Genomic DNA, 23,862 nt, shown 5'->3' with positions numbered 1-23,862 from the left:
ATCAATATTTCTTCAGGCTTTCTGACAATATTTCACAAGTTTCTCTTCATACTTTAACTGTTTTTTTCCATTATTTCAATCCCAAACTTTTTTTGTTTTTTTAAGCCACTTTACTCCAACCAATGAAAGGTTACTAAACCGTTGTTCTGTCGACACATAAACTCAGCAAAGAACAAGTTTTAAATTGCATCTTCAGACACTTTGTTACGATCAGCCTGTCACAGAGACACGGTTTGTTCCCATTTCGTCATTTAAATCCATAAAAAACACCAAAAGGAGCACAGTTTGTTACACTCAAAGTAGTAATTTAGCAGCGACAAGATGATTCTCAAAGAGTTATTAGCTGAAAACTTGACACACAGTAAATGTCTCTTCATTGGATTTCTTCTTGTTTCTTAAACCCATGACTTTCAGACACTCTTCATGTCTTGTGAATAGTTTATTTAGGCCTGACAGGTCTTCTTTTGTCCTCCGCTTGTCCACTTTACTAGCTTTTATAAGCACGCCCTGCACAGTAGGCTGTTAGATACAGAGACTGGACTGAAAATGAAGTTTATATTGAAATTTTGAACAAGACCTCTTTAGTGTATCACTAAAACTGGAAGCAAAAATAAAGAAATTTGAACGTGTGTGAAGGCTCAACGCTGAAGAAACTGAAACTGAGTTATTGCAATAAAAAGGAGCAAAATGCTAGCTGAAAACTAAAAGTAGCATTAAAAAAAATAGAGCAAGCAGATTTCAAAGAGAACAATATTTTTGAAGAAACTGGAGAGGTCTTGATGTGTTTCTATGGGGGATTTTCTTTTAAATAAAGTTAATTTTTTTTAAAACACTATAAAAGCTCCAAAAACCAAAAAGTCATAACACACAACTCCCAAACGAGTCGACTGTTCTGATATAGGCATGATTAAAATAGCACAAAGATTGAGAAAGTAGTTTGGTTGCAAAAACATACAGAAGAATTTATAAACAGGGAAACGAGTCTGAATGCTAAATCGCCATTCAAACAATTAGTGGTGGCTTCAAACTGGAATACATTGAGTCTCAGTCTACTGATTTGCTGAACCCCAGTTTTAATTCCTTTTTGTTACACTTAATTGATTTGACCACAGCTCTGACAAACACACAGTTTGAATTATGTTGCATTTAGGAGCTTCTTCAGTGTATCTTTATGGGGCTGCATGTCTCAGTCGTAGAGGTTAAAGACACTTTTATGCTCAGTGAGTCCCCTACCCCTGAGACAGGACTAAATTAGACGTGCTCTCCCTTTGTCCAGCCTGAATCAGCACTCCAGATTAATCACTTCTCTTGCTCCTGTCATATGTGCACCTATCCCAGCTCTCCTCACTCTCCTCCCTCTCCCTGCAGAACGTGAGATGGAGTGGCTACGCCGGCGTGGCCGTGACTGCCATGAAGAAAGCGTTCACCCAGTGCAACCTCGCCTCCTTCTCCTCGCAGGTCAGTGGCAGGAGAGGCGGAGGCTGGGGCTGGAGGGCCAGAGCTTGAGACTCCGCAGAGAAAATGAAGGAATCATTCTTACATTCAAGGGGTGGTATTTTACCGTCTGGTAGTGATATCGTTAGGGTTAAAGATAATAGATATTTGGTACATTATTTAATTTTTTCTCATAGAAAAGATTGCGTGAATTGCATTACTTCTTTGTCCTCAGTGAGCACAAATTCTCTCCGGGTAATCACAAGCACGGCTGCCATATGTTAGAAAATAGTTAACTATTACTTTGAAGGAGTAGGAAGAAATGATCAAAACTCAAAAACAGTTTTGTGCACAGGTGCCAGCAGGAGACAAATTAATAAAGCAGCTCAGATATACTTTCAGGCTCCATTTGTGATTAATTTATTTGAGTGTCGCATTTGATCATCACTTCCGAGGCTCAAAGATATCCTAGTATTAGCAGCTGTCATTCAAAAGGGACGGTTTTAACATTATTTTTAAGAAACAGATGAACAATTATTAATTTATAACCATCAACGCGTACTTTTAATGTTAAATAACATTGGAGTTTTTTTTATTGTAGACTTATGTTCTCAGAAATACACCTTTTATGGACCGTATCCTGGCAAAAAGTTAAGGGAGAGAGGAAGACCCAGCTTGTTAACAATTTAGTACAAAAGAAACGTCAAGCAGAACATCCAACGGTTGAGACAGAATCTGTCAAAGAGTGCTCGTTTGAACAGAGCTTATCAGTAAGATGTAACGGCGCCACCAGTCTTGTCATAACTGGACGGCCGAATCACTGAAAGGACAGCATGGACCTACATTGAGCCGTGAAGAGATATGCAGTAAACAGACCTCATTTAATTCCTGTTTTATTCTCACTTTAGACCATTTATTTAGTTGCATAACGTAGAGAGATGTGCTTTTTCTGTGATGAAAGTTCACTTTTTTTTTCTACTCAGAAAAGACAGTTCAGTCAGGACCACTTTGGTCGAAGAGATTTGTTCCATTTGCAGTGATTTATATTTGGCTGTATGCATTCCACATGCATACGTTAAGAGCCTGAGGCAGGTAGAGCAGCAGAACCACCGCCCCCCGCCACGTCCCCCCCAGGGCAAAGAACAGAGCAGACATCTACGACGACAGAGCTGACACTGATTAGGTCAGACACTTTATGAAAAGTTGGGGGGCACCAAAGGTAGGCTGATTGAAGCAGCTTTAATACAGAACTCCAAGATTCTTTTTAGTCAGATGTTTTGAGGAAAACTTTCAGCTGACACAAACCTGAAGTATTGCCAGGTTCGGTGACTCTTTTTTTTAAATGCCAGTTTGTTTTGTGCATGCAAAGTGTTTTCTGTTTTAATTGCTTATCCATGAAAGGAAAAAATAAATTCAGTCTAGTCATTTTTGAAGGGATGTTCTGTCAAACAGTTATTCAGAGTTAGTATCTTACCAGTCATCACATCAGTCACATAGAGCCTGGAATATGGAGGCTAAGCTACTAGCGAGCCAATCGAGGGCTTTTTCTCCATACTCTGTACTCTGTGACTGATGTCGTAACAGTTAAACGACATCACCGCAAAGATGACTGGACTATCCCTTTAAGCTTATTATGGATGAGAATTGAATAGTTAGGACAGTCTTTCTCATCCATTCTTCTACATCATGATCAGAGTGTAAAGCATTTCATCATTGGTTAAAAAGACCACAACTATCCTTTTTAACAGTGGAAAGCTTCAGAGCGACATCCTTCAGCTTCATGGTGAAAATGGTTGTCCATGTTGTAGAGCTAGATTCTGCTCTATGCAAGTTTAAAGACTTGTGGGCAAATTATTATTTTGCTGATTTTCCAGTGAAAGGAAGAAAATGTAATTTGCTCAGGCGTGTTTTGCGTATTCCTCTGCTGAAGCAAAGTGTCCAGATAAAGGGCCATGTGTTTGAGAAACATGTTTGCCCAATCACTGTGTTCTTCTCTTGCTTCTTACCGTTCCCCCCCTCCCCTCCTGTCTCCTCCAGACCAAACTGGCCTTGCAGAAGCAGCTGACCAAGAGTTTGACAACTGGCTTCCTGCCCAGCCCCCTCACCCCGCCAACTCTGTGCACAGTGGCAACTAACCCGTTGGCTCTGCGCCACCCGGTGGGCACCACCACCTTCATCCAGACCCCATTCCTGGGCCCTGCACTGTTCCGGCCTGCCCCGGGGCCGCTGCGGGCCACGCACACTCCCATCATCTTCTCCCCCTACTAAGGACTTAACCAACTCCCTAGTTAAGCTCCAAACCAGTCCCTTTACCAAACCCAAGGCCCTCCTTTGGTGTGACACACACAACAAAGGTCACAAGCAAACTATGCAGCCCACCTGACTTAAAATGGGAAGAGTGCACAAATGGTACTCACCAGGTCTGATGACCTGAGAGCTCTTCTTACCATAAAGGCCAAGATCCCCCATCATGCCTTCTTTCTGCTCCTCTTATACTGACCTCAAGAGCAGAACAGGCCTGCAGACAGTGACTGCCACAAAGAGGCCGCTTTTATAGCCATTTTATGGGTCAACATGGTTTAAATTATAGATATTATTGTGTAATTTATTAGAGAACCAATATAGACGAGTCTAGATGTATGTTTAGTGTGGTTGCCACAAAATAAGGTCCCTTTACTTGATGCTCTTTTTAACTTAAATGTTTGGAGGTATGATGAAAAGTCATTCTAAGTCTTTAAAGCAGCTGAACTCAAGCCATACACGTATGGCTGCACAAGCCAGTCTAACTGATCAGTGTTTTCAGCTTAAACAATGTTGTGCATGATATTGTGGATATGGCAATTAGTGAACAACTCCTAGAACTATTACCACGTCTTAACTTTAAGCCTCTGAAGGACAAAAGTGACTCCTTGGTGTGGGTCTCTTTGTGTTAAAACCTACTATTCTGCACATCCAGGCTTTAACTGGGTGTCCTTACTTAACATTTGTCTTTCTTTTTTAAAGGTACTCATTGCAAAGTATGAAGTCAAACATAAAAACAGGTTATCCTGATCTAAAGTCAGATGTTGTAGTTTGAAGGAGCTGCTTCCAGTAAATTTCCAGTTATATTGATATGCAATTCTGAAATGTCGGTCCAAAATCAAGGTAAACAAAGCACTTAGCGGCATCCACCAAAAACCACCTGGAAGCTTGAGTTATTGACCTACATCAGGCTGGCTGTAGTCTCTGTTAGGTAAACAAATATGGCAGAATCAGACAAGAGTAGAACCTCGGTGAAGACGTTTAGGTGGAAGCATGAGAGTGAATCTGCTGCGAAAGAAAAGGGAAAGGTGGAATAAGACAGCTGTCAGGAATAAATACTGGGGATTAAGCGGGGCGATGAAGACGGAGCTCAGTGTTCAAAACTTCTTCTAGACTTTTAGGTTTAGAATTTCAGCCTCACCTATCATTTTACCTGCATACTTCAAATCTGAGTTTAAATACGTACCTCGATCTCAAACGGATCTCAATCGCATGTGGTAGTTTGCATAAGGTGTAAATTAAGGATACATTAACCGTCAGTATGAAAATAATATTGTTGGGATTTTGTTTCTTACATTATGAGTTGTTGGTTTTTTGTTTTTTTTTTCCCGACTTTGCAATGAGTCCCTTTAAGTCACAGCCTCAGTCGTTGCCCCCAGATTTTTCTTTTCTTCCTCTTAACACCAGGATCAAGTACTGATTTAGGTCCAGAGAAAGGTCAGCTTGTCAACTTCTTTCAATTTGCAAATGTGTCTTCAGAATGATTTCTTGCTCCAGTGCATCAGTCGTGCAGTGCAGCTTGAGGACTGTGCTCTTCCAAAGCATGAAACCATTCTTGCAGCTACAGATAAATGTCTTACACTGCAAAACGCCATTGTCTCCTCTCCCATCCTCACTGCTGCTTTTTCCTTTCCCCTTCACATCGCTGCCATCGCCTCGACGCCGCCCTTGATTTTCCTCCGCCGTTATCTCAACATGAGCCAGCGAGGAGCTCCTCAAAATCACGCACACAGTGAAAACACAATGGATAACTTGAAAACTCGGTAGGATCTCGGCGTTTGATGGGAAAGTTCTGATGCCAGTGGGTGGGAGGGCTGCTGTGATTGACATCCCGTTGCAGCGTCTGCGCACAGCGTGGGGAGACACAAAGCACAGTGCCATGGCAACCACATTAAAAGCATCTTAAAACTGATTTACTTACAAAAGCAATGGAAATTGTGTTGATGTTTTCCTTTGATTTGCTGTAGGTGTTTGTTTTAAAACTGTCATGTCGATTCTGACGCGAGTTTTGCTTTGGGGAAATAACAATCAGGTGAGAACGATCGCGTAACGACGATTCTCACATTTAAAGCAATACATTCTGTATGTTTATGATGTGTTCTTGGTGTATCGATGACCTTATCTATTCTCTACTTTAAACTCCGAATAAGATGTAATGTGTACCCCGACACAGCCAAGGCCGAGTCGTCTGAAACAAGAAGTTGGGCTGATGCTGCTCTCGATGCTCGACGAAGACGTCGGGGCTTTAGGCGCCGTGTGACACTGCAGAACCCTTCCGCCGAGCAAAAAACACTGTTACACGGAGTGATTCAGAGGCTTCACATTTGCAGCATCAACTGTCATTTAGCTGTTTGTGCTCGACTAACACACACCCTCTTCCCTCCACGTCCACGCATCCTCCCGCGCAGGATATCTGCTGACATTCACCCCTTTTCTTACGCCAAAATGAACTCTTGGCAAGGTCCCAGCATACGAGTCATCCCTCCCTTCCACAGTCAAACCGAATCTCCTAAATCTTCAGTGACGAAGCAAACCCTATGCATCTGTGCCGTGTGTGTGTGTGTGTGTGTGTGTGTGTGTGTGTGTAGTCGTGTTTGACGCAGCAGTGCCATCTATCGTGAACAACCTGTAACTGCCATCCAGTGCTCGTGCTTCGACGACACCTTTCATCCGATGTGCGTTTCTGTTTCGGCCCCTTTTTTTAGGTTTGTAAATCCCCCCGGGTCCCCCCGCCATACTGATGTGATCCCCCCTCCGCCCCTCCAGTCGCACAACTCAGCAAACCAGACAGCCTTTAATCTTCACTGTTTGTTTCTCTCTATTTGCTCAGTGGGAACAATAACCTAAAGAAGCTTTTTTTTTTTTCTTAAATAATCTAGAAAAAGCAGATTCTATGTAGAAATAGAGTAATTATAGAGATTTTACCAGAGTTATTATTGTTATCTGTATCATAATGAACTACTATTATAGAGGAGAGTAGATGAAGTTATTGTTAAATCTCTGTTTGCGAACAGAGATTTTATTATTTACATGATTTTATCAACATGGTTTTTTTTTTAATGTACAAGAGAAAATATTTAAAACAACAAAAATCCGAGTAAGCTTTTTCTTCTTGTTGACGATGACTGAGGTAATAATTTAATTTAAGGCCTTTTTTGGACGCTGTCCTGCAGTCACATGAACCAGGCCTTCTCAGGGGTGACAGGTTGAGGAAAAAGTGACCATCCATTCAGGGTATCGCTCCACAGCTGCAGAGGGCAGAAAACGGCGTAGACGGATTGACGGGGTGCAGAATAAACACCCGCAGTGCTGTTAATTACAGAGCAAAAAGGATGGATTTTGGAAAAATAAAGCTTTTCAAACTTGTGCGGTATCTTTTACTTTTTATGGAAGCTTATAATCTGATGATTGTGTTTTTATGTTTGTGTATCCGTCGTTGGTAAAAAATGGAAAATGGAACTGAAGTCCAGGTGGAGATTTTGAGCAACGGAAGAGGAAGTTGCCTGTTTTTTCTGTGTGTGTTCATTTGTTTGCACGGTTAGCGACATCTGTGTATGAAACTTTCAGAAAGCAATCCCCGGGTCCGAATCTACAACTAGCTAAGCAAAGCAATCGTAGCAAAAACAAAAATTGCTATAACTCAGTCAAGTTTGCAAACGTTGAGCTAAAGTTGGGTGTGGTAGTAGCTGAGAGCGATCTACAAACTATAATCTGAATGCATGACATCTGTGTTAAAAGCTTACTCTGTTTGTTAGCAAAATATCCTGAACACCTGCATGGATTTTAATGAAACCTTCAAATAGTAATCGATGTTTACAGCCTAACTTCTGACCTCAAGATAATTCAAGATGGCCGCCACAGCCAAGGGAGTTTAGGATACACATAAATGCTACAACTTATCCAGATTTGCAGACACTGAGCTAAAATTTGGTTTGGTGGTAGCTGAGCATTGTCCACAACCCTTAACTTTAAAAGTAACTCTGCAACTCATTAACTTTTAAAGTCTACCCAGTCCAAGATGGCCGCCAAAGCTAATCAAACTTACCTTGACTAAAATGTCTCTAGTTATGAAATTTGCAGATATTGAACTAAAATTTGGAGGTAGTAGCTGGCAGATGTTACCACAACGAAATTTACAACATAAAATAGTTTTAGTTTACAACTCTGGCATGAAAGATGGCGGGCGATGTGCATTCCTTTAAGAAATACTAGGCCTTTATTTTACTCTTAGATTCAGCTGCCTTCTAAACAAATTAAAAAAGAAAACTTGCTGCTTTAAAATCAAACCTTTTGGTCAAGGTTTATCTTTTAAAAAACACACATTTTAATGTGATTCAGAGTTCTCATCTACATGTCTGCTGGTTTCTCAGTCTTTGCATCATCTGATGTGGAAATTCAAACAGTTTGCAGCCGGTGTTTTTATGAATTATAGAGTAATATATTGAGGGAGTGACTTGATTTGATGCAGGCTAATCTTATAAGTCTCCAGATGGTCGGTGCAATACGTCGGACTGGCTCCAAAAAGCCACAGAAACATTTAAAAGTTGATCAATAAATCCTCTTGGACTGTTGAACAAAGGCTCGCTGCTGTCCTTAACATCTTCTGCGGGTTTGTTCTCCGTGCTGTGCTCGGATGTGATAAGCTGACTCTGCTTTTTATCTGCCCGTCTTCATAATCGTGTCGTTAGCTCAGCTGGCTCCCGTCTTAATTCCCCAATTTTGTGGTTTTATTTGAAACAGAGCCCTTGAAACGCATATTGATCTTGTTCCTTTACGCTCCCGGCCAACATGTCAAGCCTGCTCTTTGTGGAAACGGTTGATAAGTCGCATCGAGGCCGAGGCCTCCCGGGGTGCCAGTCGAAGGGAAAACCATCGGATCCTCAACACTTAAACCCGGTGATACGGTGGAGGGACGTGATGACTTTGCGCCGTATTGATCCAACCGCCCGGTTCCATTATCTCCTCCAAATGTTGTCCAAACAGGGAGCGACACACTCTCCTAATGTTGCCTTTAAAGTCAGCCCTTTTAAGGATTACTTTAGTGTGTTTTCCTGGTGAAAAACCACAGTTGTCCAAAAAAAACTAATCATAATAACCACCACATTTAATAAAGTGTCACTGTCAAAATAATATAACAACAGCTAAGCTTTCAGTGGTTCTGTACGTAATAAGGAACCATTTATCCTCAACAGATATTACACATCACTAAAGTAATTCAACAGTTTTGTAAAACAAATGCTGTTTATGTCATACTTCAGTTTCATAATGATCAGAATTTGGTACATTTTTGAACATTCATGCAGTAATTAAAGATCTGAACAGAAAGTTAGACCCTAAAATGTTTTACGACTGACTTCCTCAAACACAGAGACTACATTTCAGCTTCAGTTAAGATTTTGCTGATTTGTGTCACAACTTTCTTTGTGCATTAATTGTTATTTTTTAGTTATACTGATAAACTGCAAATGTGCAGATTTTAAAGACAAATGCTCAAACAGAAAAGACAGATTTTCCTCCCTCCATTTCCATCTTCACTTCACATTTATTGTGCGAATGCTGGTTCAGCATTTTCTTGTTTTTGTTTTTTGCAGTCTGCATACTTCGTGTTATTCTTCAGCAGATTTTAGCAAAGTCATTCAGGGCTCAGCGTTCATGCAGCTTGTGTTCAGTTAAACTTTTATCTTTTTTCTGTCGCTTCAACGTGTCCCCAGGAACATCCCAAACGCCTCCATTATTTGGATTAAATGCACACAAACACAGAGTCTTATTGGTTAAAGAAAAAAGCAGTTTTTACTCAGTTTTCAACGCCTTAAATTTGCTTTATCTGCCTCAGACTCTCAGAACAAGAATGGCAGCGAACGTTTGACACCACTGACGGCTTCAGGGCAGCTGATGTTTCTCAGCCTGAAGGCGCAGAGAATAAAGATGGCTCTGCCTTTTAGACTGTTTGTGGTCACTGTTGTGTAAAATTGTTTCTTTCATCCGGAGCTTCACGGGGGTGGCTGTGAGAGGAGGGTCAGTGTAGAAGCTTCTGGGGTTGAAGTCTGTTTCCAGAGACACGCCGCTACAGAAAAGTGCTCCTGATATCAACACAAGGGCGCTGCCTTTTTGCACCGTGAATGTGACTTGCAACAAGACATTTGTCTTTTGTGTTAGTCCTGTCAAAGGGAAGGGGGGCGATTCATAAATCATGCAGGCAAGTGACAAATCCATCCCTTTCAGGCAGGATCTGCGAGGAAAACATAACATTTGACAGGAGGTTTCTGTTTCTGTTCGAGCTCTTAGAAATAAAACAAAACTGTTGTGCCGTCAATGTTCAAATATATGATGAAGCCCCTGAACCACTTTGGTGCCCTGACTCACTTCCACTCATTAAAAAGAACCCGAATGAAATGAGACGGTTTGTGCCGCGGCACCCTGTGGGTAAACTAAAGTGAGTGTACATAATGTAATTTCAGAAATGTTCCACTTGAGGTTTTCTCATTATCTCACATTAATCTCTCAACATGCCCCACGAGGAACCGAGAGATCATTTCCTCTGATCAAATGTCGGATTTTTTTCTGCTATTTTCCCCCCCTAACCAATGGATTAGATTGGTTATTAATAGAGCCAGACTAATTTAAGCACGTTTCTTTGCGCCTTTTAGAAAATGTACATGAAAACTCTGACAGCGTTGGTGTCAAAAGTCGTCCCAGTAGTCACCTAATCTGTAGAGCGGAGGAATCATTTCTTCTGAAAATGTTTAATTAATTCACTAATGTGTCTTCCATGTTTGGGTTTTGTTGGCATCAAAAGCCTTCAGATACAGGTGATAGCTGCAGAAGCTTGAATCAGCTGATTATTAGCATTTTGTTTTACAAGGACACCATTTTAAATTAAAGACTTTGAATTTGTTGAATGAATGCATATCGCCCATCGCCTTTCATGCCAGAAGTTCATTTTATAATCTGAAACGTTTGAGTTGTAGCTTTTTTAGTCAAAGCTTGAAAAAAAAAAAAAGTAATACAAACTCAGAGTATGTATTGTGAATGACTCTCAGCTACTACCACACCAAATCTTAGCTCAATAACTGTAAAAATGACCGGATCATATCCATTTTTGTGTTTTAAAAGGTTGGTTGGCTGTGGCAGCCATTTTGAATTGTTTTGGTTTCAAAAGTAAACTTGTTCTAGATGTACATCCAGTGATTATTTCCAGAATGTTTCATTGAAATCTGCCCAGTGGTTCGTGAAATATTTTGCTAACAGAGTTAACAGCCACCATCAAAGTATGTGTTGGGGATCAGTCTCAACTACTACCACACCAGATTTTAGGTCAATATCTGTAAAATTGACTGAGTTATAGCTTTTTTGTGTTTTATTTAAAATTAGTTTGCTGTGAATCAAAATTATTCCAAAAGTTAGTGATTAACTTCTAAAGGTTTCGGTAAAATTAGTCTAATTGTTCTTGACAGTTTAGTAAGAAACACACACTTTATTGACCATGTTAACGGGTCATAAAACAAACCTTTCTATAAAAAAAAATTGAACAAAAAATAAATAAATAAAACGCCCAGCCTTCAACTAAATATGAGCTTTGAGGTAATTTGTCTTATCTCAGTTTTAAACCTGGAAGTTGTTGCTCTCATCAAACACCAAGTGGTGTTCCTCTTTATGACCACTAGAGGGCAGAAAATGTAAAGAATTTTAAAATTCTTCTAAAAACCTGTGAGTTTTATTTTAGGCTGTGCAGAAATCAAAAAATTAAATTTCACAGTTTGTATTTAATCAGTTAAGAGCTTCTCAGACCTGATTAATGCAGACAGATGAACTCATCTACCATTGTGTCAATTTACCATCATGTCCTCACATAAGCTTAGAGAGAAAGAAAACGCATTTAATTAGTATTTCTAAACGAGGAAGCGTTTTTGTATGACTTAAACCAAAATTTAAAAGTGGAAATCACATAACATTTGATACTTTGTCTGAAAAGATATCATTTAAATAAATAAAAATAGATTTGACCAATTTTTTGTGAAGCTTTTAAAATACATCTGTGTATTCTGTGCATGTGTAAATATTAACTCTTATTTTACATAAATATACGTATATATGGTTTGTTTTAAGGTGCTGTGAGGACAGCACATTCTTTGATTACTAGCATTGAATAAAACTTAATTATTTCATTCTTAATTTTTTTTTACCACCAATGATTAGAAGTCTAAAGTTAATTTGGGAATTCCTAAAACTATTTAAGGAAAGACTACACATTCTTCACATAAACTGTCTGGTAAAAAGAGGAAGAACTGCTACCTATTTACCAACTTAGGTAATTGATTGGAGCAAGTTTTGTGTGAACAGAACTGAGCTTTTCTGCAATTATTTTTATTTTTTGTAACAATTTATTTAGTTCATGTAAACCATAAGAAAAGAAACAAGAGTAGAAAAATGATGGGGGGGGAAGAGATACTTATACAAAATTAGTAGGCATTGCAGACAATATCTATTTGTTGGTTAACAGAATGGAAAGGGGTGGGAATGAGTAAATACTTATTTAATCCAAATTAAAGCTGTTCAATCTGTTTCTAATCAGGACTTTAATATCAGGCATAAAAGTTTGGGGGTATAGCTCAGCGGTAGAGCATTTGACTGCAGATCAAGAGGTCCCTGGTTCAAATCTGGGTGCCCCCTGAGGAAAACATGATGTGAATCTCCATTTAACAATTCATGCACTGCAAATTTTATGATTTCTTCACTTCAAAGCTATTCAGGGTCAAAGATTTTGCTCAGTGAAATAAACTCAATTTCAGCCCAGCCTCAGAGACAACAGTCTGACAATCAGGCGCAAAAAGGCTTTAATTTGTTTACAAAACATGCAAATATAAACTAACGACCTGCTTCAACGACGTATCCAATAAAAGCTTCAAAATCCACCACAAACATAGGTTGCATAAAGAATAGTGTCGACAGACGCGGCACAAACATGTTCTATATTTCCCAAAATGTCATGATGCAGCTTTAATTAATGGTTCAGTGATTGGACACCAGTTTTCTCTAGTTTTTGGTCACATGTCAGGAAAAAATATACCAACATCAGCGACAAACTGATTACAGGAGTGGTGGTGTTGGTAGTTCACTGTGTGGAACAATGAGGAAATATCACCTGAGCCTGTCGCCGTGTTTCCTGTCAACCCTTTACAGAAGGCTTCATGTGGCGAGGAATGTCAACAAACACGAGACACGACCAGACAAGTCAATATAATCTCTTCAGTCACCTCTCAGTTAACGATATGTTGAATCCAGCTTTTCTCCAGCAGATATTAGGTACGATTAGAAAAGGCTGCCATCCGTGGTTCCGTTTCTGTGCTCATTTAGTGTCCATCTGCTGGAAATCCAAGCCAGTGTACAAATGTGCAAGATTAGCTTCTGTTTTTCTTTCTCATTTAAAAACAGAGGACAAAGCTGCAACATGTAGGTCCACAGCACACAGTCTCTACGGTCCAAACAAACATGATGCATCGTTCCTTTTTGTTGACTGGTAGAACATAAATATTCAGAAATCTCACAATTAAAGTAGTTTATGTTACATCAGTACTAATAGTGCTAATAAGGGATAAATATCCACACAATCATGATGCCTTTTCTCTCCCTTCTTTTAAAACCAAATAAGTACTTCAGTCTCTCCTGGGGGGTATTCCAGGAAGCAGGTTTAGTAAAATACTCTGACTTAGTTGACCATGAGTTGAGAGAAACTCTGAGCTTCCTGTTCCAGAAAGAAAGGTTGAGAGTTTATCGTGATGGTAACAGATTCTGTAAAGTAAACTTGCTCGCTGGCAGGTTTACTGAAAGAAGCCCTGAGTTTCAAGCCAGCTGTCCGACTGAGCTCCACTCAGGATGGCTTTTTTATTTTCATTGTGCATGCTCTTATCTCAATGTTAAGCTGCTAGGAGTTTTTTAAATTCATTTTAATCAGCCTTTCTGGAACCTAAAACCCGGAGTTTCCCCACTCTGGGTAAGTTAAGAGTCTGTTCAACCTCCTTCCTGGAACACCCCCCTGAAATCAAGATGTATTTTTTAAGTAAAAGGATGTTTTCTTTAACGTACGCCCAGGACGGCTGAGCTCAGCATCTTAGCTGTCTGTTGAGCCGCTGCCCTTGTTCTTGTTGCGGGTCAGAGGGAAGCTGGACTTGCTCTGGGGCTGGGTCATTTTGCTGGCCAGGTAGACGAAGGGTTCGATGAGCGTGCGGCGGTCCACCACCGACACCTCCCACAGACGCACCTTCTCATTCTTCGCCCAGTTCTGAGCGAAGGCGGAGTCGACCCTCCTCTCGCTCTGCTTATCCAGCTTGTTGCCCAGCACAACAATGGTCACCTGCAGATTGGGATTAACAGGTTAGCTCCACGTCTGTCAAATCCACACCACCAGTCACATCAAGCTTCACTACAGCTGCTGTAGCTTTGACTAATGGGCTGCATCTCATGAGCATTAAACAAATATTAGGAGGTAAGTGCATTCAAATGAATAATTAATAAATCATCTCAGTACAAAGAGATGCATAATCAATGTCTCTCCCTGTAAACACTAAAGGCCCTTGTCAGACTATTAAAAAGAATTCTCAGCTGCTCTATGGCTGGTATCCTTCTTAATAAACACTAATGTAACCTGATCAAACCTCAACAAGCACAGGAATGTGTTCGGTTCTCACCTCTTTCTTGTCTCTGTGACGATCAATATCTTTCTTGAGGGCCTCCATTCGCTTAAAGGACTCTTTGCTGTCGATGCTGTAGACGAGCACAAAGCCGTCCGCAAAAGTGTAGTAATGTCGGGGAAACTCCATCCCGTCCCGGAGTCCACGGGTGTCGTAGAAGCGCACCTGCTCTCGTGTCCCCCGGTCCGTCTCGACTGAGCCAATGTAAATGTCTTCAAGGGTCTCCATGGGCTCAGAATCTGACAAAGGAGACACAAACACGTCCTTTGTTGAAATGAAAACCAATAAGCTGAGTATTAATGGTGCTGGTAACATGAAAAGAAATCTCCTAAAGGTAACAGAGATGGATGGGTCTTACAATCTCGTCTCAGTTTTATTCACTACATTTTAGAACTGGAGTGGAGTTTCTGAAACTTGATTAAAACTACTTCAATAAGCAAGTCTGTTTGCCCAAAAAGTGGTTATAAGTGATGCTGTGCATGACGGCTGGATGAAAAGCCTTTAAATTTACAAAGTTCAGATACTTCAGCGTTAGCTCGGTCAGTGACGTGCCGAAGCCTGGCGACATACCTGCGACATGATTGGCATACAGTAGTTGTTCCAAAACAGCCGTTTTACCAACTGCGGTCTGGCCACACAGGACGACTTTGCAGCTTTTTCCCATAATGACTTCTTTCCAGTCAGAAAATCTGTTGATGGAAGAAGACGAACAGATTAAACAATCAGTTAACATGAAGTCTCTGCAGAGCACAGGTAAGTTAATGAACAAAGCCTACAGAGCATAAACCAGGCTCATAAATCATTGGGGGGGACATGTTTTTTACTACAACACAGCTTTTTTCACTAAAAGAAGCTGACCAGCATCACTCCTGTCTATGAACAATAAAGGCTCTACAGACTTTCTTGCGTCTTGAACAGAAAATGTCTGCATCCAAGGGCTTTTGTAAGAACATCAACAAGAAAATGAGTGTTTTTAAAATGTCTTTATGCTGTTATTATTGCTTGTATCTGTCACTGACACAGTAAAACAGTTCTCATAATTGCAATGTAGTGTTTTTGTTTAATCTCCTGTGGGATTTAGGACCACACCACTTTTCTGAAAACCTAAAAACTAAAGAATGCATGCTTTTAGTTTTCTTTATTTACCCCCACATTACTAGAATAAAACTCTGATTCAATCAAAAATGTCCATATTGTTTTATATTAAACATTTACTGACCACAAAGGTTGGGCAATTTGGACCACTCTCTTGCTGGAGGGCCTAGTAGTTTTCAAAAATCTGTATATTTATTTTGCAGGTTGCCTGTTCCTCATTTAAACAACATAAAATAAAGAGACATAACAGAGACACAGATCGATCGAAATGAGACATATAACCCCCCTGATGAAATACAACATCTACAACACAACGTAAAGTATTCCTAAAAGATAAAAAGTGACTGCAAAAGGCACAAGACAGCTACAAAATAAACGCACAACAACCAGACGCTTAGCTAGCCTAGCATTAGCTTTCATAGATACACGGAAGTATAAAGTACGCAATTTACGTAACTTAAACCAGTCCAAAACAACTATCACGTTTCGTTAGATGCGCACACCAATATGTAATGCTTGCTCGTTAATAGCTTTGAGTATTTTGCGATTTTAACTCGCTGACAGGCGGTTTTCTCTCACCCAAACGGGACCACTTCCTGTTTACAGCGTACGTAACGGCCGCAGTGCGAGGCCACGCCCACCCCCATTGACGGTAAAATGGCGACAGAGAACAGTGATTCCGTGAGCACGGAGCCCGACATGGAACTGCTCAGTGACGAGGAGATAGAAAGGTGTGAGAAATTAAATGCTTTCTTGTCAGCGGCTAAAACAGATGCGGGACGTAGCGTTTGGCTGGTACGCCTCATCCAGCAGCCTCGACGTGACGTTTTATTGTCGTACTTTAAGCTAACTAGCCTGCTAGCGCTAACTGTTAAGCTACATTTTCATCCCGGTCGTCTTCTGCTAACCCCTCCAGCCGGATTTAGAGGAACCTTGCGAGTTTGCCCTTACTCGTGGCGTGTAGGAGCGGGCCGTGCTTTTGCGTTAATGCCATATTTTCACAATGGCTCAGTGACAGCAGTGTGTCGTCGTGATGTAAAGCACGAAAGCCATCCAAATAAAGTAATGGCAGTCGCACAGACAGCATGGTGTCATATGTTCCTGGCTCTGCTCTCCCTGCCTGCTTCACAAAATAGCAACGGGTTTTCTTGGTGTAGACATTTCCGCTCCGCTGTTTTCACCCCTTCTATGTTTAGCTAACAATCTCTCAAATCATGCTCGGACACTGCCATATGATTATTCTGCTATTTCACAGCCGCAGACACATGAAATAAAATGGGTCACTAATAGCTAACAGGGAAATATCCCAGTAGTTTCCTGTATTTAAGGTGGCAAGTTGTTAAACCCTGACACAATGAAGGGCTTCTTGTTGCTTATATTCATGCTGGAAGGCACTTTCTGTGAACAAAACAAGCTTCAAGTTTTAAGAAAACATCTGGGAAGAAACAAATCTTAATTGGTTGTGATTTGAGAACACCTTTTTGTAATGAAATGAAACTGAAAATAAGAAAAACAAAACAATGGAGCTTACAGCAATATTTCATAATGAAACTAAGACAATTTTCAGAAGCACAGCATAAAAATAAATGGCATTAAGGTTATAAAGAAATCCACTTTTAGAGGGGTTGAGTTAAAAAAATTAAATAAAATTTGTTCAACTTGCCAGCTGGACAGTTTTGTGAATGAAAACGATTGTTTGGTCTGATGAGAGCGACGGGCACGTCTGGGTTAGACAATAATTTACCCATTATTCCTACCATACAGGTCTGTGGGAAACAAATCAATGCAGCTTTGGACAGAAGTAATTGTTGAGACGTTGCATAAAACAATCCAAACGTCATCCGTATGGCTGCACGTGTGCGTTATTAAAGTCTGCACAATTAATCGCAAAGGAGTCCAAATATTCACAGATACAAACTGCATGAAAAGAAAAAAACAATTCTTTCTTTAACTTTCAAATGCCTGGGTTCATGTGGAGCGCTGTGTACATCGTAATGATAGAACATGTGGGTTTATCGCAGCTGATATTGTCATCGCTGTATTTAACTTTGCGTCTTTTCCTAATATTGTCACAGTAATTAAAGCTGAAGGGGATTTCAGAAGATAAAATCACCTTATTTTGGCCACACAGTGATGTTGAAGGAACGTCATGTCTTTGGATTTGCCTGATTTTTGTTTGTTTTTGTTTCTTTGCTTTAAACAGGGAAGCAGAGGGCTTCAAAGAACAAGGCAATGCTTTTTATATCAAAAAGGATTACACAGAAGCATTCAATTATTACACCAAGGCTATTGGTAAGGATTTCTAAAAGTATTTTGAAGATGTTTTTTTTTTTTCTTCATTTGTTGATAGTGTTTTTTTTGTTTGTTTTTTTTGTATGTAATGAGAAAAGAACATATTAATTCTCAAAACCTTTTCTTTACATTTCAGATATGTGTCCAAAGAATGCAAGTTACTATGGAAACCGAGCGGCCACACTAATGATGTTGTGCCGGTACCGGGAGGCTTTAGAAGACTCTCAGCAAGCAGTACGGCTAGACAACACCTTCATGAAGGTGACTCCCGTGGAAGTGAAAACTGTTCTTTTGTCGTCTGTAAATTGTTAAATATTTTTAGCTTTACGAAAACGTCACATCTGGGCGTTAAATTAAAACCACAGTTTACTAAACTGTAAAGCTGGTAGGTTTTTTCAGTTTGCGTTTGTCTGTTTTTGTGAAACCAGTGCGCTTATTTTAATAAAAACTCTCAGAAAGTATTTATTGGATATACATCTACAACGCCATTAAAGATGGCTGCCTCAGCTAAGCAAGCTTAACAAACCCATAGATGGATATAACTCAGTTAATCTTACAGATATTAAGCTAAGACTTGGTGTGTCAGTAGCTTGGAGTCATCCATAACACGTACCCTGAGCACGCGGGATAGTTTCTGAAACCCTTACATACTGGAGTCAAAATATCTCATGAACCTCTGGATGAATTTTAATGAAGCGTCCAGGAAGTAATCAGTGAATGTACATCAGCACCATTCATGATGGCCTCCACATCTTGCGTAATATTACTGAAAAGGTTTGACCAAAATGGCTATGACGCTGTCCTTCAATGTAGGATGGAAGTAATGAAAGGCCTTTAATCTTAGTAGGTTTTTGGGGGTTTAATGTTTTTTTTTTTTGCTCACAGGGACATCTGCGGGAGGGTAAGTGCCACCTCTCCCTCGGCAATGCTATGGCTGCCAGCCGCTGTTTCCAGAAGGTCCTGGAGCTGGAGCCGGATAACAGCCAGGCCCAACAGGAGGTGGGTTGGCGTCCCATTTGGAGAGCGCGACCTGATGGGTTTGACATGATTGTTCACTATTTATAGTGGGAGGCTTTGATCGAACGGCTACAGATATAGCACCAAAACCTTCATGCCGAGAGGCTTATCAAGTGGAGCTCAGTGACAAGCTGGGAAACAAGTTTCGGGTTTTTACCAGAAGACGGAAAGGCCAAATGTTGTTTCACAACTGTGTCTTCCACTAAAGTGACGGAAATATGTTTTGCAGCTAAAGAATGCAGAATCCATTCTGGAGTATGAGAGAATGGCAGAGATCGGGTTTGAGAAGAGAGACTTCAGAATGGTGAGCTGCTTACGTTTTCTTTCTTTCCTTTCATGGTAGAACGTGTGTACAAATACAGGAGAAACAAGCTAAGAATGCTGTGGTTCTTTTCAGGTTGTGTTCTGCATGGACCGTGCCTTGGAGTGTGCGTCGGCTTGTCACAAGTTTAAGATACTGAAGGCCGAGTGTTTAGCCCTGCTGGGACGATACCCAGAGGCTCAGTCTGTGGCTAGGTACGGATTTTTAAAGACTTTCACTTATTTCATGTACATAACTGGCATTTGTTAATGAAAATTAATGTTTTAAAAGCGTTAAAAAGGCCTAAGGGATAAAATACTTTAAATTTATACATTTACATGTGGAGCTGGAGTGTGCAACACTTTTAAAAGCTTTGTTTTTGATTTTAGTGGTCAGCACATCCTAAAAGACTGGCAATCTGCACATTTTTTAAAAACTTATAATTTAAACAAGTCAAACATATGAATGAAAGCATTTATCTGTCAGACACAACAAACTCAAAGTTTGAAATGACAATTTCAACATGTAGTTTCTTCTTAACTTTGTCTTTGATGTGTTTTGTCACTTTAGAAAAGCACAAATTTCTTATTTTTTGTAGCATTAAAATTTGCATTAATTGTTCAAACAGCTACAGTGGATGCCATATGTTACGTTTTTTTGTTCCTTCCATTCAGTGATATCCTCCGAATGGACCCCACTAACGCAGACGCCCTGTTTGTGCGCGGTCTCTGTCTGTACTACGAGGACTGCATCGACAAGGCCGTCCAGTTCTTTGTCCAGGCCCTGCGCATGGCTCCTGACCATGACAAGGCTCGGCTTGCATGTAGGGTGAGTAAACGACAACGTTAGATGTTTATCAATCATTTAAAAGGCTCTGTTTGGAATTCATTCATCAACTCTGGTTATGATGGCTGCTGCGGTGCCTCTGAGCGGCTTTTGAGGCAGTTGTGTGTTTTATCTTCAAAGAATGCTAAAGCACTAAAAGCCAAGAAGGAGGAAGGGAACAAGGCGTTCAAGGAGGGAAATTATGAGGCAGCCTATGAGCTCTACTCTGAGGCACTAACAATAGACCCCAACAACATCAAGACTAACGCCAAGCTGTACTGTAATAGAGCCACTGTTGGATCAAAGGTAAGCATCTGAACGGCTCTGTTTGTTTGGCTGAATGTGAAATTAGTCAGCGTATCCCCAGCATCCTTTCAGATAGTTATATTTCAAGATTTGCTTAAAGTACTGCAGGGTTTAATAATGTTGCCATGTGTCCTTTCTTCTTTCACATCATTATAATTCTGCTTTGGACTATAAATTCAATAACACCTCTTTTATTTTTTCTTTGGAAGCTGAAGAAACTAGAACAGGCTATTGAAGACTGCACAAAGGCCATTAAACTGGATGAGACCTACATCAAGGCCTATTTAAGGAGAGCACAATGGTATGTCGAGGATTTCTAACTTTTTGAGGCACAAAAACACATTTCATTTGGATTTCCAGACGCTTGAAACGATCGTCATTTTTAAACGTTTAAATTTCATTAAGGCAGGTGAATAAAATATGACTTTTTCTTGCAGCTACATGGACACGGAGCAGTACGAAGAGGCAGTGAGGGACTACGAAAAGGTCTACCAAACAGAAAAGACAAAAGGTGAGAACCCGAAAGCTCTGCTCACTTTAGGGAGATTAGGGGGAAATATATTAATAAAACCAAAAGCATTGATATTTGATCGTACAGCTAAACAAACTGACAGTGAAGTCAACCCAATTCAACATGGCTGCCATGACTAATCAACCTTAGCCAGCACAAAAAGGGCTGGAACTCAACCATTTGTTCAAATATTAGGCTAAAATCTGTTGTGGTAGTAGCTGAACACATACTCTAAGTGCTACACATTGTGCTATATTTTGTTTAAAACTTTGACATTACCTGTTGGAGTCGATAAGTTGTCCGTCTGTTGTCGAAGTATCTCCTGAACCACTGCACACATGTCTATGTGCGTCCTGCTAATCTGTTATTTTTATCAATTTATTCTGCAGAACACAAACACCTCCTCAAAACGGCTCAGCTGGAGTTGAAGAAAAGCAAGAGGAAAGATTACTACAAAGTGCTCGGCGTGGAGAAGAACGCCACAGAAGACGAGATCAAGAAAGCTTACCGCAAACGTGCTCTTTTACATCACCCAGGTGCTTCGTGTGGCGCGCCGTAAAGCTACTGCAGGAAAAGCTCCCAACTAACAAGTGGAACTTTGATATATTTCCTTTTTTAGACCGTCACAGCGGAGCTAGCCCCGAGGTGCAGAAGGAAGAGGAGAAGAAGTTTAAAGAAGTGGGCGAGGCTTTCAGCGTGCTTTCAGACCCAAAGAAAAAGGCTCGCTACGACAGCGGACAGGATCTCGAGGATGACGGCATGAACATGGGAGGTCAGCACCTGGGCAAACCTCGGAGGGGGGAGGGGGGGGTGAACACATTTAAACTTTTAACGTGAAGTGGTGAAATAATTCTCTCTAACTGGTGTTGATGTGTTTTCACCGCCAGATTTCGATGCCAATAATATTTTCAAGGCATTCTTCGGAGGACCAGGAGGGTTTAGCTTTGAAGGTAATTTACGTTTTGTTGGAATACTCAAAAAAGAAAATAAAAAAACTACAGCTGTTTTGGTGAAATGTTTCTAAAACACCATTATATCTCAGTTAAATCCTCTTAACTATGATCAAGCAGCTGAACTTAAAATAAAAATTAAAAAAACAGATATCAGACATCTTCAGAGTCAAACAGGACAGAGTTATAATGCTATAGTTTTGCACTATATTTATTTACTGTAATAATAATGAAATATAGAGTTTAATTTTACAAAAGGACTGAATGTTTATTTAGAAATGATTTGGGCTCTACGGGGAGACTTTTAAGCGCTTTACTAAACATTGAACTGAAGCTTTTTGCTGTTTTTTTTTATTTAAATTTGTCAGTATTCATAACATTTTGGATATTTTCCCATTTAAATGAAATTTTATGACTCAACCATATAACAGAACATTGTTAAGTGAATGTGGTTCCATCATAAAGCCTGAAAATTAGAAAAATAAAAATAAAAATGGGGGTAAATGAAATTCAAAGGGCCCTGCATTAACAGATTGTGCTCTGCATTGCTGATTTTATTCATTTGCAGTGTTTATTTTATTCAGTGGCCTGCTTTTGAGTAAATATTTTCAGTTATTTTATAAGGAAATGTCCAACAGAAAGGTAAATTTTGGTGAAGAATCGTTTTCAATTACGATGATTATAATATTGACCAAAATAATTGTGATTATTATGATGTTTTTCCATCGAGCAGCCCTACTCTAAGCTCTTAGGATTTAAACGGGAGTATAAGCTACAGTTACTAATTATTTGTTTTTTGTTGTGTTCCAGCATCTGGACCAGGAAATTTCTTCTTCCAGTTTGGCTAATTGGAGGATCCTCCTACAAAAATCATTACTACATCAGGACTTTGCTACAATGTCGACCCCTCAACCCATCATTTGTATTTATTGACTGGCTGATTGCAAGTCCGAATCTTGTCTATGCCATTGACTGAATGAATGCAACCCAATGACCACACGCAGCCAATTATTTAACGGCCATTAAAGCAAGGATATCAAGATGGCTCAGATTGATCGACGTTACTGGTTTTTGACTTCGTTCTCTTCCCTCCCGGGCGAAACGAACTTGGAAATCAGTAACGGCTAGCAGCACTGGTCCAAGTATTCTCCGGATTTTTGATAAAGGAGAAAATACGTGCAGCTACTCTATCAGAGCTTCTTGGGATCCGTGGAGGAAGTGTCATCCTGGGGGAAACTCGAGACGCGGCGAGCGAGCTGTTAACCCCGCTGCTGAGGGAGTCTCCTCTGCATGAAAGTTGCGAACTTGATCAATGGTTTCCGAGGAGAATCACTGAGCAAGCCGCACCTCCCCTTTATAAAGAATCTGTCAGATCGACAGTGAGCTGCTACAAATTCGCACTGGAAGCTGCCTCCTCCTCATAGCCTACAGGAGCACTCTTTTGTTTTTGTTTTTTAAACAGATAAGAGCCTTAGACCTACACATTCGGCACGGTCAAAGCACACTCGAAAGACGGCGGCGCCGGCTTTGTTGCTCCTTTTCGTCGTCACCAGTTTTACGTTTGTTGTTGCCATTCACAGCTTGCTGCATTGTACATTTTACTGGAATGTAAAGTGTTGATTTGTGATGTTGGATTGTTTTTTTTTCCCCCATTTTTTTTATTCGCATATGTATATTTATTGTAAGTTTGCTGTCTTATACACATTTGACAAAGGAGAACTCAATGAGCCTTTCTGACAAAAACAAAACGCAAGAAGATAACTGAGGTTTGCATGGAACGTGCTGAAGGCGGGTTATGCTGCTTGTGTTACCAGACTGTAACTCAAGCAGTCTAGTTTTCTCGATACAGGAGAGAGGCATGAGAATCGAAGTAATGTTATAAATGTGGTCTGTGTTGGCTGTTGTCTTTGACAGCCAGGCTCTGTGGGCTTAGAAACCTGGTTAAGAACTGTCCTCATCTTTGCTCTCAGTTTTTGCCCTCTGGAAATCTCTTTGAAAAGTACTAGCTGTGTCAATAAAGTTGGCCTCCTCTGGGTTTCCCTAACATTGTTTGCTTATGTCTTGTTTTATTAGCTGAACACAATAATAATATTGTCTGTCTGTGGCTTTAGCAAAATATCTCATGAGCCGCTGGATGGATTT

At 40.3% G+C, this 23,862-nt stretch overlaps 3 protein-coding genes and 1 non-coding gene across 9 annotated transcripts in view; 3 read left to right on the top strand and 1 right to left on the bottom strand.

Annotated features, from left to right (window-relative positions):
- The window catches only part of znf385c (zinc finger protein 385C), a 137,833-nt gene extending 130,732 nt beyond the window's left edge, over positions 1-7,101 (top strand). For all 4 annotated transcript variants that reach the window (XM_025008893.2, XM_037978566.1, XM_037978567.1 and 1 more), the window contains 2 exons: positions 1,369-1,458; positions 3,472-7,101. In XM_025008893.2, the coding sequence (XP_024864661.2) occupies positions 1,369-1,458; positions 3,472-3,702 (321 nt within the window). In that variant the 3' untranslated portion in view covers positions 3,703-7,101. The remainder of the gene's footprint in view (positions 1-1,368; positions 1,459-3,471) is intronic.
- Positions 7,102-12,333: 5,232 nt separating this feature from the next.
- On the top strand, positions 12,334-12,405 carry trnac-gca. The gene has a single exon. It is a non-coding gene; the product is annotated as a tRNA-Cys (tRNA).
- A 143-nt stretch (positions 12,406-12,548) lies between these two features.
- On the bottom strand, positions 12,549-16,230 carry nkiras2 (NFKB inhibitor interacting Ras-like 2). 3 transcript variants are annotated; one of them, XM_017429494.3, is made up of 4 exons: positions 16,098-16,230; positions 14,994-15,112; positions 14,421-14,662; positions 12,549-14,086 (listed from the first exon to the last, which is right to left on the bottom strand). In XM_017429494.3, exons 1-4 carry the CDS (start codon positions 16,217-16,219, stop codon positions 13,844-13,846), a joined length of 726 nt encoding a protein of 241 aa, XP_017284983.1. In that variant the 5' UTR covers positions 16,220-16,230; the 3' UTR covers positions 12,549-13,843. The 3 variants fall into 3 exon arrangements, with proteins under 3 accessions (XP_017284983.1, XP_017284984.1, XP_037834530.1); XM_017429495.3 differs by lacking the exon at positions 16,098-16,230 and adding an exon at positions 15,643-16,091; XM_037978602.1 differs by lacking the exon at positions 16,098-16,230 and adding an exon at positions 15,976-16,085.
- Positions 16,143-23,764, top strand: dnajc7 (DnaJ (Hsp40) homolog, subfamily C, member 7). Its single transcript, XM_017429493.2, has 14 exons — positions 16,143-16,249; positions 17,722-17,810; positions 17,947-18,071; positions 18,696-18,809; positions 19,057-19,131; positions 19,225-19,343; positions 19,803-19,956; positions 20,095-20,259; positions 20,469-20,560; positions 20,697-20,770; positions 21,160-21,306; positions 21,390-21,542; positions 21,658-21,720; positions 22,531-23,764. The coding sequence occupies exons 1-14, from the start codon at positions 16,176-16,178 to the stop codon at positions 22,566-22,568; spliced, it is 1,482 nt and encodes a 493-aa protein (XP_017284982.1). The 5' UTR covers positions 16,143-16,175; the 3' UTR covers positions 22,569-23,764.
- Positions 23,765-23,862: the final 98 nt, after the last annotated feature.

This window comes from Kryptolebias marmoratus, linkage group LG12 (assembly GCF_001649575.2).
Source record: "Kryptolebias marmoratus isolate JLee-2015 linkage group LG12, ASM164957v2, whole genome shotgun sequence".
Lineage (NCBI taxonomy): Eukaryota > Metazoa > Chordata > Actinopteri > Cyprinodontiformes > Rivulidae > Kryptolebias > Kryptolebias marmoratus.
Note: the sequence above shows the minus strand (reverse complement) of the source record. Positions and strands in the feature narration are given on the sequence as shown.

What these genes read in the sequence shown, in the direction of transcription:
- dnajc7 (XM_017429493.2), top strand. Translation starts at nt 16,176, where the DNA reads ATGGCGACAGAGAACAGTGATTCCGTGAGCACGGAGCCCGACATGGAA. An exon ending in TATTTAAGGAGAGCACAATG is followed by an intron (nt 20,561 to 20,696) that starts GTATGTCGAGGA and finishes TTTTTCTTGCAG; the next exon opens with CTACATGGACACGGAGCAGT. An exon ending in AGGAGGGTTTAGCTTTGAAG is followed by an intron (nt 21,721 to 22,530) that starts GTAATTTACGTT and finishes GTTGTGTTCCAG; the next exon opens with CATCTGGACCAGGAAATTTC.
- nkiras2 (XM_017429494.3), bottom strand. Translation starts at nt 16,219, where the DNA reads ATGTCGGGCTCCGTGCTCACGGAATCACTGTTCTCTGTCGCCATTTTA. An exon ending in CAGGAAGTGGTCCCGTTTGG is followed by an intron (nt 15,113 to 16,097) that starts GTGAGAGAAAAC and finishes TTCCATCAACAG; the next exon opens with ATTTTCTGACTGGAAAGAAG. An exon ending in GTATGCCAATCATGTCGCAG is followed by an intron (nt 14,663 to 14,993) that starts GTATGTCGCCAG and finishes CTCCTTTGTCAG; the next exon opens with ATTCTGAGCCCATGGAGACC.